The 15,294-nt window shown below is 37.8% G+C and overlaps 2 protein-coding genes across 2 annotated transcripts in view; one reads left to right on the forward strand and one right to left on the reverse strand.

Moving 5' to 3' along the window:
* Positions 1-682: 682 nt before the first annotated feature.
* LOC116000509 (transcription factor bHLH35-like) lies at positions 683-3,114 on the forward strand. Its single transcript, XM_031240598.1, has 5 exons — positions 683-1,009; positions 1,118-1,277; positions 1,535-1,798; positions 1,938-2,108; positions 2,994-3,114. The coding sequence occupies exons 1-5, from the start codon at positions 936-938 to the stop codon at positions 3,084-3,086; spliced, it is 762 nt and encodes a 253-aa protein (XP_031096458.1). The 5' UTR covers positions 683-935; the 3' UTR covers positions 3,087-3,114.
* Positions 3,115-3,539: 425 nt separating this feature from the next.
* The window catches only part of LOC115999178 (DNA ligase 4), an 18,787-nt gene continuing 7,032 nt past the window's right edge, over positions 3,540-15,294 (reverse strand). Inside the window, exons 12-27 of the mRNA XM_031238975.1 lie at positions 14,914-14,989; positions 14,488-14,612; positions 14,370-14,404; positions 14,242-14,300; positions 8,804-8,887; positions 8,369-8,464; positions 8,231-8,279; positions 7,907-7,994; positions 7,471-7,671; positions 6,608-6,733; positions 6,417-6,516; positions 6,134-6,239; positions 5,796-5,926; positions 5,544-5,708; positions 4,862-5,017; positions 3,540-4,498 (exon numbers count right to left, since the gene is read on the reverse strand). Of these exons, the coding sequence (XP_031094835.1) occupies positions 3,772-4,498; positions 4,862-5,017; positions 5,544-5,708; positions 5,796-5,926; positions 6,134-6,239; positions 6,417-6,516; positions 6,608-6,733; positions 7,471-7,671; positions 7,907-7,994; positions 8,231-8,279; positions 8,369-8,464; positions 8,804-8,887; positions 14,242-14,300; positions 14,370-14,404; positions 14,488-14,612; positions 14,914-14,989 (2,324 nt within the window). The 3' untranslated portion in view covers positions 3,540-3,771. The remainder of the gene's footprint in view (positions 4,499-4,861; positions 5,018-5,543; positions 5,709-5,795; positions 5,927-6,133; positions 6,240-6,416; positions 6,517-6,607; positions 6,734-7,470; positions 7,672-7,906; positions 7,995-8,230; positions 8,280-8,368; positions 8,465-8,803; positions 8,888-14,241; positions 14,301-14,369; positions 14,405-14,487; positions 14,613-14,913; positions 14,990-15,294) is intronic.

A 15,294-nucleotide genomic window follows, 5' to 3' on the forward strand; every position in this document is an offset into this window, starting at 1 on the left:
ACTAAATATATAAAAACTAATCATCATGCACGGAATAATAACAGCTAATTTACATACTAGTTTCCAAATTTGTTTGTAGCATACTTTGTCCCATATGATTGGTTCATTTGTTGTGCCCTTAGCTTAGTCAAATCTTATTATTGTGTCATATGGAATGGTATCATAAGTGTACTTCATATAAAATTGGTAATATATATATATATAGGAAGAGGTTCGGGTGAGAAGAAAGCTGCATGTGAGAAATGAGAATGAATTTCATTCTTAGATCAAAAAAATTCGTCATCTACGAACTTTAACAATGTGCTCTGGAAGAAGAAACAATATAATATGCACTGTAAACCACAAAAATATGCAAAAACTATTGAAAAGATTAAATTTAACACATGATCGTTAACACAATTCATAAAATATTACAATATTCAATTAAAAATAGCAATTAGTGATTCATTCCAGATCAAAGTGATACAATAGAAATATAGTAATTAGTAATTGATTGAAGATGAGTGGACATAGAGGAGTATCGCAAAAGTTGGTTGGTATTATAATAGTGAAAGAGTGATTAATAAAGAAATAAGGCGGGCAGCGGGCAGGGGGCAGGGGGCAAGGGCGCTAAAAGTAATACAATGAAAACAGAGAGTGGAGATGAGATAAAGGGAAGGGAAGGGAAGGGAAGGGGAGGGCGGGGGGCAATATAAATAAGCCCATATATGATATATGTTGGGGTGTGTGTGATCTGAGTCTGAGTGTAGGCATCAGCTCATAAGAAAAGAAAAGAATATAAAAAGCAAGCAAGGAACGAATTGAAGCATCACTTCCTTCTCTTCTTCCTTGGAATTGATCGCTCAGCTAAGCTCAGATCAATATATATAATTGCCTTCACCTTCACCTTCACCTTCACCACTTAGCTAGCTAGCTAGCTTACAAAATCCAAATCAATGGAAAACATTGGCGATGAGTACAAACACTACTGGGAAACTCAAACCTTCCTTCAATCCGAGGAACTCGACAGGTACGTACCATAATTATCTTATTCCTTGCTTTCAACTCAATTAATTCCGCCATGATTATATTTTAGGGGTTTTTGTTTTATTAATTGTGTGTGTGTGTGTGGCCGCAGCTACTTCGAGGAGGCGATTTCGGCGTATTACGATTCGAGCTCGCCGGATGGGTCTCAATCATCGGCGGCATCCAAGAACATAGTTTCGGAGAGGAATAGGAGGAAGAAGCTGAACGAGAGGCTGTTTGCACTCAGGGCAGTGGTTCCCAAGATTAGCAAGGTTAGTTGAGTAGAGAAGGGTTAGTTGGGAGGGAGCTGAGAGAGGGAGTAATAATTTATTTATTTATTTATAAATAGTGGTACGTACTATACGGTTCAACTAACCATATTTGTATATTTATTATACATATATATATGATGATAGTTAGTGGGGTGAATGCGGTGGATGGATCATATATATATTATTTATGGTTAATAATTAATTTTGTTAATTAAAATTAAAATGATGAAAAAAAATGTAAACTAACGTACGTACAGATGGACAAAGCTTCCATAATCAAAGACGCAATAGAGTACATCCAAGAATTGAGAGAACAAGAGCGAATAATTCAAGCAGAAATATGGGAGCTGGAATCGAGTGGGGGCTGCAGATCCAAGAAGAGTGAATTTGATGAAGAGGGAATCAGCTCTAACTCAAAGCCAAAGAGGACAAGACTTGTTGATGACCTTCTTCCTGGGGCTGGGGGGTATGACAATGAATCCCCTCCTCCCGGATCAAGATCTCCAGTTGATGTTCTTGAGGTCAGCCCGGCCCGCAATTCTCTTCTCTTCTATTCTATTCTATTCTGTTCAACCACTGCACTGCACTGCACTGCACTGCACGCACCTTTTATTTATATATATTGGAAATTAACTAATTAGTTAATTGGCATGCTGACAGCTGAGAGTGTCATCAATGGGGAAAAAAACACTAGTGGTGAGCCTGACATGCAGCAAAAGAACGGACACTATGATCAAGCTGTGCGAGATTTTTGAGTCTTTGGACATCAAAATCATAAGTGCAAACATCACTGCTTTCTCTGGGAGGCTTCTCAAGACTCTTTTTATTGAGGTACATACATACCACTCCACTAATCCCCCTTCATTCTTTCCTTCCATCTTTTCTTTAACTTATTTCAAAAAGTACACAAACTAGGATGGGAGGCTGGTTGGAATATTTTGTGGATGGCCTGCCTCCCCCCATCCCCACCAGGCCTCACAAACACATACACCTCATCATTTTCTTTTTCTTCTTTCAACCCAACACCACCCAACTTTGTCTTACTAATAACTTAACTTAATAATCACAAATTGATTAATTATTTACAACTTAAACAAATCTTTCTTTTTCTCAGCTAAAGTCATAAATTAAGATTTGCTTAATACACACCATCGATATAGTGACTACGAGTTTCCTTTAAAAAAGTAATTTTTTATAAAAAAAAAGTTTTATTTTATTAAATAAATTTTATATTTAACTATTAAATAAACTACTAGTTGCTAACTCATGATGCATTCGTCCTATTTACATGTAGCAATAAAGATTTTTCTTTTCTAATAAATGTTACATCAAATAGTGAATATATATATATATATATATATATATATATATATATATGTATGTATATATATTGGATTGTATTTAATTTAGTGGTTGAGAGTTGAGAGATTTTTGGATGGGTTACACATAAAGAAATGATGACAGGTGCACTACTACTACGGGTTGGGGGGGGTCCCACCTTATAAATAAAGATAATAATGCACTCAGGATATATTTTTTTATTTTATTTTTTCCATATTTTATGGGCAATGATTACAGGTGTAGAATCCAGTGTGAGATATAACAAAGTTACAAGTTTTCTTATTTTTTTCATTTTTCTTTAAAATCAAAAGATGCGATGCGTTGCGTTGAGTTGTTAAACCAATATAATAGTAGGGATTTTTAATTCGTTTTCAGGCTGAAGAGGAAGAGAAGGATCTCTTGAAAATTAGGATTGAAACTGCCATTGCAACTCTCAACGATCCGGATAGTCCAACAATGGGGATCTAGAATAATTCTTTTCTTTTCTTTTTTTAATCAAAAAATAACCCCCCCCCCCGCCCCCCCCCCCTCTCTCTCTCTCTCTGCTTTTATGTTTATATAATTTTCTGGTGTTAGTTTGTAGCTTAGTGTGCTCTGCACCGTATTCAAATGAATGAAAGTTTACCAGTTTCAAGTATTGTCCTTTGATTCATTTCTCCTGTTATTAAATGTCCCCAAATGCTTTTTGAATCAACCTAAATTCATTCGTATCGCATACATATAAGTTGCAACAAAAAATTAATTTAAGGAATTTAGACAACAATTAAAATTGAACCAACCCAAAACTCTTAGCATAGTTGGCTAAAGAGACCTTATTTTAAGGATGCAAGGGCTTAACATGCGATTTATCAACTTTTATTAACTCCAACCTATCACAACTCATAACACTCTTATCATTGCCAGCCAACAAAAGAACCTACATATCAAACCAAAAATAATACTCCGTAATAAATAAAAACAACCCCTAGCTGCAATCAAGAGAGAATACAAATTTCAACACTACTCTCAACAGTCCAAACTAGTAATATCATGGCTTATGTATATATATACATTTACATATAGTTACAAAAGGAAGGAAATACTATTATATATCCATGGCATTTGTTAAAAGCATAAGACACGAGGTCAACAAGTCACAGCACTGACATATTCACTAATCCTTGAGCAATGCAGCTACTGCATCCTTGTAGCTCACTTTCTTCTTCTTTATTGGATTTGGTGTGAGATCTAGTGGTGGTGGCTTTTCTTGCTCAAGACCCATATCCATGCTGGTGCTGCTACTGCTCGGTTTCTGCCCGACATTTTCATGCACAACCGTGCTGCTGGATGTCTTCTCAAGGCTTGGTATCATATTCAATAAAATTGATTGGACTGGATCGAGAGGGTTTTGAGATAAGGTTTTGCTAGCATTCCATTCTCCTCCAACACCACTCTCGTCTATACACTCTTGAACAATTTCTTTTCCTTCCACCAGCGGCTTTGAATCTTCAATTACATATTCCACTGGGATTTCTGGACCATGGTTGCTTATATTTTCACCATTCCATCTGTTGAATTCAAAGTTTTCTTCATTATCACTCCCCCCAAATTTATTTTGCCTAATTCCCCGTGAAGCATCACTTTCACTTGATTCATTCTCATCTATCCTAGCTGGTTTGCTTCCAAACTTTGTTCTTCGTGGACGTTTGATGATGGTTGCTTTCCCTCTACTTGTGCTTCTACCACTAGCTCTCCGTTTTCTTTTGCCATCCCTCTTAGGCAACAACATGTTGACAGTTGACTCCTCCAAAGCCACTTCTTTTTCCTTTCCCACATTTTTAGCTGTCGAAGATGGTATGACATGCTTGCCCATATGGTCTTCAATCATGAAGTCACTTTCACTACAGGAGAGACAAGACAATGCTAATTCCAACAAACTATATATACAGATAGCAACAGGAAAATTGCATGAATTTCAAGCAATGTAATAGGAGAGAACACAATAAATCATTTATTGGTAAATAAAGAAAGACGAGGTAAGGTGCGTAAATAAACCTAAAGACTGCAACACTATGATTTAACTCTTCACATACATGATCACCAAGCTTACACAAGGGAAAAATATATATATATTTGAAAAGCAAAATGAAAATTTTGGTATAGGAAGTAAGAACAATTACCCATTTTTAGCATTCTGGTTCATCACAGAAGCCAAATATCAAGAAGTAAAAAGTAATGAATGATAACATTTTAACTACAATTACCTCTCTTTAATGGCAGATGCTTCAAAATTCTTGGGCTTCAGACTATAACTACCCTCAGGCAACTTCTGGTTTTTCTCAAAACAATCTTCTAACCATTGTGACCCCACTACATGCAGTTTGTTACTGCACATAACATGCCCCTCTGATACAGAAAAGCTGAAAAAATTGCATAATTATGAATATATCTTACTAAAGTGTTTCTTGAAGAGTCATACTCTCACACCTATCGCAGTTTGTAGAAAGGCCTGTGACTCAATTATGCATTTCATAGCCTATAGTATATGCAAACTATCAAATGAAGTTAACCAAGTTATCATGCAATCTATCTAGTCATGTTTCTTCTCTCTCTCCTATTATTCTATTAGGTGCTTAATGCATATAGATTTCTTCTTAGTGTTGAGGGCTTTCCAACTCATTATTTATTAACATAAAGGAAAGGTTACCCATTTTACTCAGAATGCTTGTGAACTCTCTATTTAGATATATGAAAATTTTCATTCAGCAAATATTAAATGCACAAAGCAGACAAAGGCAAACCTTAGAAGTCCAAAACAGAATCAACAGAATCATGATAGATATACTTCATGTGTGTCCTTAGTAAGCAGCATATGAAGGTAATTACATTAGTATAAGACAGATTGAATTATTACATCAGTACATTTAATTCATATTTGTTGCTCACCTCCTCAACAATGTGTCGAAGTCCACACAGAATTCTGGAAGGGAAATGATAACCAGATGGGTAGCATGGAAAAGATCATCGGAAACTTTGCCACCTCCCATGGAAACTTCAAGCTTCAATCTCCTCATTGCAAGCTCCAATAAAACCTTCTGATCCAAACTTTTTCTAAAACATATAAAAAGAAATATCACATCTCTATCAACAGAAACCTAATCCAAACAAGCTGATTCAAAAAGAGAGAGTGCTCCTTACAAAGAGTGCATATGAAGGAAAAAGTGAATGCTGCAATAATGAAAACAACACCATTTATCCTTTGGACAATATTTCTTCTTATAGTATTCAACAGTTTTAGACTCTTCAGGTCGACATATGCTGCTCAAGAGCTGTCAGAAGAAAGGAAGATGGAAGAGATCAGAAAATACCAGAGGAATCAGTATCCAAGCTTGAAATAGAAGTACTTTGATGATCAAAAACCAATGAAGTGTCCAACTGTAACTTGGAACATTTCCGCTTAGTGCTACTAGACATTTATGCTTCATTTATTTCTCCTCTTAGAAAACCTAACTGAATTAGCTGTTACTCAAGGCTACCTGTTTAAAATCATCAATATTGAGGTTACTGTAGTAAGAATCAGAGAACTCATCAACTTCTTCTTGTAACTTTTTCTTTGTTGCATCAGAAAGGAAAAGGAAGTACCTTCAGCCAAAAGTAAAATGGAAGTTAAAGAATGTTAAACTATGTATGGGAGCACATTTATTTTAAAAAAAAAAAAAAAAAAAAAAAAAAAAAAGAGGACAGGCAAGACACCCTGGGAAGAGAGAAGGCGGCAAAGGGCATGGGGAGAAAAACATTGATAAAGCAAAGCAAACTAACTTTGGATGTAGAGGAAGGAGCCTTTTTTGTGAACAACAATCAAAGAGCCAAGAGCAATTAACAACATCTCCCCGAAGCTTTGCAGCCTGAAACTTGATCCCTGCAAGGAAACTTCTTTCCATCAATCTCTCAATAGGAATCACTGAAATGCACTTAGATGAGGGTATGGTGAGACTGTGAGAGAGTCTGACCTCTACTTTCAGCTGCAATGCAATGAGTGACTGAATTATTCAAATTCATTGAGAAAGTGCCCCCATGTTCAACAACCATTTTGTGCAAGGAATCCAGGGTATGTGATGAAGGCACATTAGCAAAGTCTATATATGTCAAGGATAAACTGATAATTCAAGTTTCATAATTAAGATTTAAGATCAGAACTGAAAGAACAATCAGCACATCAATCTACAATTACTACCTTTTCTGAAAAAGACACCATAACATGAGAAAATGTTTTGAAATTCACTTGAGAACAAACAGGAAGGAGATGGAAATGACAAACTGCACGCAAAAATTAGGACTTGAACACAATGGTGAAGCAAGAAATTCAGTGTAGTGGGTTCAAATATACACTATTTATTTTTGGTTTCGTAAACTGTAGATATTTAACAAAAATGTACAAGCACATAATCATCTCATCACAATGTCCTGCAATTATTAGCTCTCACTTAGCAACCTAACAAAGTAATATGATCTGATGGATGTTCTTCAGCCACCAGTTAGGTGAGAAAGAATAAACTAAGAACAGCAGAGAAATGCTATACTAAACAATGCATACCCATATTTGAGTAACTCAAATGTAAGATAATTATAACAGTGAGGGACATTTATATAAAAATAGGGGACACATGTGAGGGGTATTCTCACCAATTGACCCCAACAATATTGTTGAGATGACATCTTAATAAAAAGAGAAAAAAATTTAAAAACCTGGTTGGTCAATTGATCCCACCAGAAATTTATGAGAATAAAATTGCACATTAGTCAGTACCTGATTTAAGTTTAGTTTTTATTAAGAAAATTGAATTGTACACCTGGAATGGTAGTCTTTGGATACAAAATACCATGTTTAAAAATATTGATGTTTCACCCTTAATATGAGAGACATCTGTCTGTATGAAATGAGAAGGAACAACTAAAGCATTCTTCCTCTCACGGCCCTTAGACTTGATATGCTTTGGTTCATGATCCTTCACCCTTCCAGAGTATGCCCCTCTTTGAGTGGTACCATTGCTTGAATGTACCAATTCAACAAAAGCTGTGACAGAAGGATAGTTCATCTCGAAAATGGACTTCAGCAAACAAATGCATATTATTAACTACTAAGCACTAGTTTAGCCAAGCTCTTTGTGCGGCTTATCTACTACAAAACAGAAGCCGGGCCAAACAAGCACCAAGTAGAAAATCTACAGCAAACTTTATTCTCTAGGGAAAGGCAGAAGAATCATAGGAAACAAACTATTAGAACAAGAAGCATGAAATATGATACTAACTTTGCACATCAAGACACTCATGCCAAGGCTTGTCATATCTAACCCGGTCAATACGTGGAAATCTCAAGCTGTATGGTGCAGCAAACACCTGCAAGATTATATTTTTAATAAATGAAACAGTATGGTTGAGCAAACATTCCTATTAGGTTTTACCGGATGAGATTGGCAAATTCAAATACTGCATGCTTCTGTCTCAGCCAACTAAGAGAAGAGATAAGGAACTATGTTCACAATATGGCTGAAGTCAATCAGACATTGAACAAAGTAACAACTGAAGTGCAACCTGAAAAGTGAAAGAAAGTGAAGTATCGTAAAAAAACATACCTCAGATCTTATTGTTCGAATATCACTGGTGATAGAAACAATTATTGATCTGCAAATAGTTGAAAGAAACCAACTAAGTAATATATTCATTTAACAGTAGAGCAAACGTCGGAGATTCTAGAAGAGCTAGTGATGTACTTTTCTGGGCTCTCCACCCAGACATCTGGTCTTTCTTTTGAACTGTTTGTTACTTGATAGAAGCTAGGTGGTGTCTGCTTTGGGTATTCATATTTCCTGTAAAAAATAGTTGCAGAAGCCTTATGGAAAATAAAGACACGAGGTGCAAACAAGAAATTAAAAACAAACTATCAAATTCTCAATATTTAATGCTATCAATGTAAACCAAGAACCAGGTATGAGTTTATTGTCACCACACTAGGAATCACTTGTAATAATAGGTACTCTGTATAAGAAAATAAAACTAGTGAAGCTCATCAATAAACATGGTTCCGAAAATGGAAATTAAAATTGGTGCAAAACCATAGATCCACTTGGAAACAATTTTGGTGGGAAAACTGTGGAAGCAACAACACTCTGAATCTAAAAGTTGGAGTGACATTGATAAAGCATGACCTGAAATATGGTTTTAATCTAGTCACAACAGCATCAAGCTCTTCGTCAGAGAGTCCCGTGCCCACTCTGCAGAAAGAAATGAATCTGCAATACAGTGATAAAATCAAAGAAATTACGGTATTACACTTTAACATATAAAGCATCAGAATCATGCCACTATACAGCATTACCATGAGAAAATCTATACAAGTTTCAGTCTATCCAAGAAATCTGCTAAAGAGAGCATTATTCTTGTCTGCCCTTGATACAAACCCACCTAGTGAACTCGACCACAAAAAGGAATCACCCCCTTTGTCCAATAATTAATTCCTAGACTGTTACAATCTAAGATTGGGCCAAGGTCACTCAATTGGGCTATAATGCACATGGGCCAAACCACACTAAAAGATTGAATCCAATCAATATTCAATTAGCCAGTCTAACACATGGCCTTATAAACCCATATGTTCTCTCTTATTTTTTCAATGTGGGACTCTTAACATAGACCAATAAAAATCCATCCTGTCAATAAAAGAATTTTAACCAAACTGGCCTTATTTGATCTACATCATCCCTTATCATAAAATGCTTAGTTTATTCCTCATCAATACCTCAAACCACCTTAAGTATTTGCAGAACACATTTTGAATAAATTTTCTATAACATGCACAAAATATAGTTCCTAATTTTATTTCATTTATCTCAATGTCCAATCCTAGTTCAAGGCCAAGGCATACCACCAGACTCAAAGATGACTTGTGGTGGGAATGGACAAATGGTACGCTTTGCAAATCAGAGCCAATGATACATGAAAGTGGAGTATAAAACTCAGGTTTCAACTTTAGCCACTGCCCACTGATACATGAAAGTATAGTAAATGGTGACCTAAAACCAGTTACAGCAACAGTAAACAATTTAATTAAAGTGGAGCATAAAACTACTCTAATCAATGGCAGAAGATACATGAAAACTGTGCAATTGTGAGAGAATAATGTATGTTTGTATATCTCTGTATATAGAACTGTACAGACTACCACTACTTATACAAAATAGAGGAAACCCTAATGGGCTTATCTATAAACGGGGCTTTAGGGTTTAACACTCCCCCTCAAGCTGGAGAGTATAGATCATATGCTCCAAGCTTGTTACAAATATGCCCAACTCTAGGAGCCCTAAGAGACTTTGTTAGGATATCAGCCAACTGATCAGCAGAGTTGACAAAGCTAGTCTTGATACTCCCAGACACAATTTTCTCCCTGATAAAGTAGCAGTCAACTTCAATATGTTTGGTCCTCTCATGAAAGACTGGATTTGAGGCAATATGAAGAGCTGCTTGGTTGTCACATATTAAAGTCATTTGAGCTACTTGGCCACACTGTAACTCTTGAAGTAAATGCTTCAGCCATATCAACTCACACGTGACAAGAGCCATAGCACGGTATTCAGCTTCAGCACTGGATCTAGCAACAACATCTTGTTTCTTACTCTTCCAAGATATAAGATTACCACCAATGAGTACACAGTAACCTGAGGTAGATCGTCTGTCAAAAGGACAACCAGCCCAATCTGCATCAGAATATCCCACAACTTGAGCATGTCCTCTATCTTCATACAGTAAACCTTGCCCTGGGGCTCTTTTGATGTACCTCAGAACCCGAACAGCAGCATCCCAATGAGTATCACAAGGACTTTCAAGGAACTGACTTAATACACTGACTGCAAAGGAAATATCTGGTCGAGTGATTGTGAGATAATTCAATTTCCCGATTAGTCTCCTGTATCTCTCTCGGTTAGGCAATGGCTCCCCCTGTCCTGGTAGAAATTTAACATTTGGATCCATTGGATTATCCACAGGTCTACAATCCAACAAATCAGTTTCTTCTAGAATATCCAAAGCATACTTCCTTTGAGAGATAACTATACCACTGTGAGACTGAGCTACTTCAATACCAAGAAAATATTTCAGCTTGCCCAAGTCCTTAGTCTGGAATCGACTGAAGAGATACTCTTTCAGCTTGGATATGCCTTCTTGATCACTTCCTGTAATAACAATGTCATCTACATACACAACAAGATATATGCATTTCCCACTAGAATGGCGATAGAACACAGAATGATCAACTTCACTTCGAACCATACCAAACTCACACACCACTAAGCTAAATCTCCCAAACCAAGCTCGTGGAGACTGCTTTAAACCATACAAAGAGCAGTGAAGCTTACAAACCAAGCCAGAAGACTCCCCCTGAGCAACAAACCCAGGTGGTTGCTCCATATAAACTTCCTCTTTAAGATCACCATGGAGGAAAGCATTCTTGATATCCAACTGGTGCAGGTCCCAATGATTAATGGCAGCCAGAGACAACAACAAGCGGATTGATGCAATCTTAGCTACAGGAGAAAAAGTATCAGTATAATCCAAACCAAAGATCTGGGTGTAGCCCTTAGCCACCAGCCTTGCTTTAAGGCGATCAATCTTACCATCAGGGCCCACCTTCACAGTATAAATCCATCGACATCCAACAACAGTCTTGCCCACAGGGAGAGGTACCAAGTCCCAAGTGCCACTGGATTGAAGGGCCTCCATTTCTGTCAACATGGCTTGGCACCAACCTGGATCTGAGAGAGCCTCACTAGTAGTCTTGGGGATAGGCACAGAAGACAGATGAGACAGGAAGGCATAGTATGGGGAAGACACACGGTGATAGCTCAAGAAGGTATATATGGAATGGGGATTACGAGTAGAACGTGTACCTCTACGAAGATCAGTGGGTGCCTCATTTGGATCAGTGACAAATTCCAATGGAATTGGTAAAACCGCAGCAGGAGGATCAGATTGGCTGGGTGAGTCAACAGGAGTCTCAGCAGGTGTAGTGCGAGGACGGCGATGATAAACCTGGGGGGGGGGGGGGTTAGGGGCAACTGGAGGATCAGGTGGAGGATCAGAACGTTGGGCAACTGGAGGATCAGCTGGAGGACCAAGGTAAGGAATATGAAGGACTTCTCGACCTGTGTCTTTTGGAGAAGGCTGGAAGAAAGGGGATGACTCAATAAAGGTGACATCAGCAGACACAAAGTGCCTTTTGAGTGACGGAGAATAACACCTATAACCCTTTTGTAGCCTGGAATAGCCCAAAAACACACACTTAACGGCTTTAGGATCCATCTGGTGTCATGTTATGGACAAAACAAACACACCCAAAAACCCGAGGAGGAAGAGGAAAAAGATTAGCAGAAGGATATACAATAGAGTATGGGGTAAGGTTGTTTAAAACAGAGGATGGCATGCGATTGATCAAATAACATGCAGTAAAGATAGCATCAGCCCAAAAATGAGAGGGAACATGATAATGCAATATCATAGTACGAGCAATTTCTACCAAATGCCTATTTTTTCTCTCAGCAACCCCGTTTTGCTGAGGTGTGTAAGCACAGGACTTTTTGTGTAACATACCCCGAGATTGCATAAAGGTTTGGAAAGGAGCAGATAAATACTCTTTGGCATTGTCACTACGTAAAACACGAATGAGAGTACCAAATTGGGTTTGTATTTCATGGCAGAAATTCTGAAAGATTTGAAACAACTCAGAACGATTTCTCATTAGAAAAACCCAAGTACAACGTGAATAATCATCAATAAAGGTTACAAAATAATGGAAACCTAAGGTAGAATTGACTCGATAAGGACCCCAAATATCTGTATGCACTAAATCAAAGAGGGACACAACCCGATTATTGACTCTTCTTGGAAAAGACTTACGGGATTGCTTTCCAAGATGACACGACTCGCAATCAAAAGACTCAACAGAGATACCTGGAACCATCCGATGAAGTTTGGATGGGCTCGGATGACCAAGACGACTATGGATAAGCAAAGGTGGATCTGTGGATGCACTGGCAGCAACAGCCCCTCGCATGTAGTAAAGACCCTGTGACTCAAGCCCTGTGCCAATCACCTTCCCCGTACTGCGATCTTGCACAACAACCGAATCAGAACAAAAGGTTATAGAGCAGTTATGGGTACGGGTGATTTTACTCACAGAAATAAGGTTGAAAGGACTATTGGGCACATATAACACAGACTCTAAAGGGAAAGAGGGAATGGGTGAAGCCTGGCCAACACCAACAGCTGGAGTTTGGTGACCATTTGCTAAAGTAATCATGGGTAAAGTTTTAGAATGAGAAACATTAGACATAAGCGAGACATTACCAGAAATATGATCTGAGGCACCTGAATCCAGTATCCAAGTATTAGGAGTACTGGAATGAGAGAGACAAACGAGAGAGGAGGTACCAGTATTGGAGGAAGATGTGGTAGTGGCTTCTCGGGAGGCTTTAAACCGGAGGTACTCTTCATAGTCATTTGGGGCAGAACTACTGTGAGCCTGAGTCTCTGAACCAGTGGTCTGCACCATATTGACAGAACGTGAGGGCTTGCCATGCAGCTTCCAGCAGCGATCCTTGGTGTGCCCCACCTTGTTACAGTACTCGCATCTACGGACACCACGACGACCACCATTGTCACTAGTATGTCCAGACAGCTCCTTCTCTGCTGTTCAAGAGACTAAAACAGAAGAATCTCCAATGGGCTCAACAGGAGGAGCAGATGCAACTCGGAGTAGTCTAGCAGCAGTCTCATTCAATGTGGGTATAGTAGGGCTAGCCAAAATCTGATCACGAACATATGCAAGGTCAGGACTAAGGCCAGCCAGAGCAAACACCATAAAGAACTTGTCATACTGCTTAATGTGATCATCAGCATCCGTCTTATGTGACATGAGATTATGGAACTCCTGTTGTATAGCTTCAACCTGGCCTAAGTATTCAGACATATTCGAATCAGCAGCTCCACAATGATTAAGGACATTTGCGAATTTCGTGACTAGTGAATAGAGACCCTGAACATCATTGGTGTATAAACTCTTCGCTTTATTCCACAACTCATAGCAAGTCTCATAAGCCTTATAAATGTTATGGAGCTTAGGGTCAATTGACTGCCATAACATGTTTGTCAATAAGGCATCGACCTTCTTTTCTTTAACATCTACACCCTTCATATCTAAATGTGCAGACACTCCTTGCCCCTTGAACCACATTTTGACAGACGCAGCCCATGATGCATAATTTTCACCCCCAACCAACTTATCAACAGTAATAGTTGGGTAGGAGGTAAAACTAAGTGAAGGGGATGCCATATCAGAGCCTAAACCCTAGGACCTAAGCCTTTAAACCGCCGTCACAACCGGAGCCTCACTGGAACATCATCACCGCGACTGGTTCACGTTCACCGACGATCTTGTGGTTCTTTCTCTGATACCATGTGCAATTGTGAGAGAATAATGTATGTTTGTATATCTCTGTATATAGAACTGTACAGACTACCACTACTTATACAAAATAGAGGAAACCCTAATGGGCTTATCTATAAACGGGTTTTAGGGTTTAACAAAAACAATTACCTTCTTGGATATGTGCCAAGAGATGGACGCTCCGAAATACCCACCAAAAATTGTGCCACCTAGCAGTACATAGAAAACTTTAATGAAAATGAATAGGATATAATACAAAGGGAAGGTAGAACAATTACCTTCCCACCATGACGTCCAGATCCATAATAACCTCCTGCCAACAGTACATTTAAATATAACCCTTGTATTATGAATAACTGATTTGATAGAAAGGATCAAAGTGGACACAGCTCACACCAATGATAAGAACATCCAAATCAGAGCCAGCCCGAATATACTCAGGTTTCAACTTTAGCCACTTTCCACTCCGGTCACCAGGCTCCCATTTTGAATTAAGGTCTTTTAGAACAATTCCTTCATCTCTATGCATTGGAAATAACAGTCTTTCATCAAAGTCAAACAAGATTTTGACTTTTCTAACAATATTTGATCATTTTAAACAATGTAAATCCATATTAATAGTCACAAAGCACACTATATTAGCTGTATCAGGCCTTGCACCACCTTCAAATCAGATTAAAAATGAAAAATGAATATACATCTAGAATTTTGACCTTCAAATGTTCAGAAGCTCTTCTGAAATGCAACATTACACATTATATTGAGACCCAATAAGAATATACTCGTTAAACATGGCCAAAGTTAAGGAAAAGAATAACAGACCTGTTTTCAACGGTTGCTTTAAAAAACTTCTCCACATCATCTACACCATGACCAACGACTGACCAGCATAGCTCTCCTATTTGATCATACAAAAGTCGCAAAATAAGCAGCCACCTTTGATTAAGGAATAATGACCAAAAAGACTCAAATGCAACCTCAACAGTATAACTTTACAACAATAGAAAAAATCTCAGGTTCGGTGATCTATTCTTTTTTTAAAAAATAATTAAAGTGATGCACCTTAAGCTTCTAATCTACGCACCTTAAGCTCGATTAAAATAAATATGGCTTTGTAGAGAAAATCTTATAAAGAATATTGTTTGTGTTTTGGAATTGCAAAAAAAAAAAAAAAAAAAAAAAAAAAAAAAAAAAAAAAAAAAA

This window comes from Ipomoea triloba, chromosome 12, assembly GCF_003576645.1.
Source record: "Ipomoea triloba cultivar NCNSP0323 chromosome 12, ASM357664v1".
Classification (NCBI taxonomy): Eukaryota; Viridiplantae; Streptophyta; class Magnoliopsida; order Solanales; family Convolvulaceae; genus Ipomoea; species Ipomoea triloba.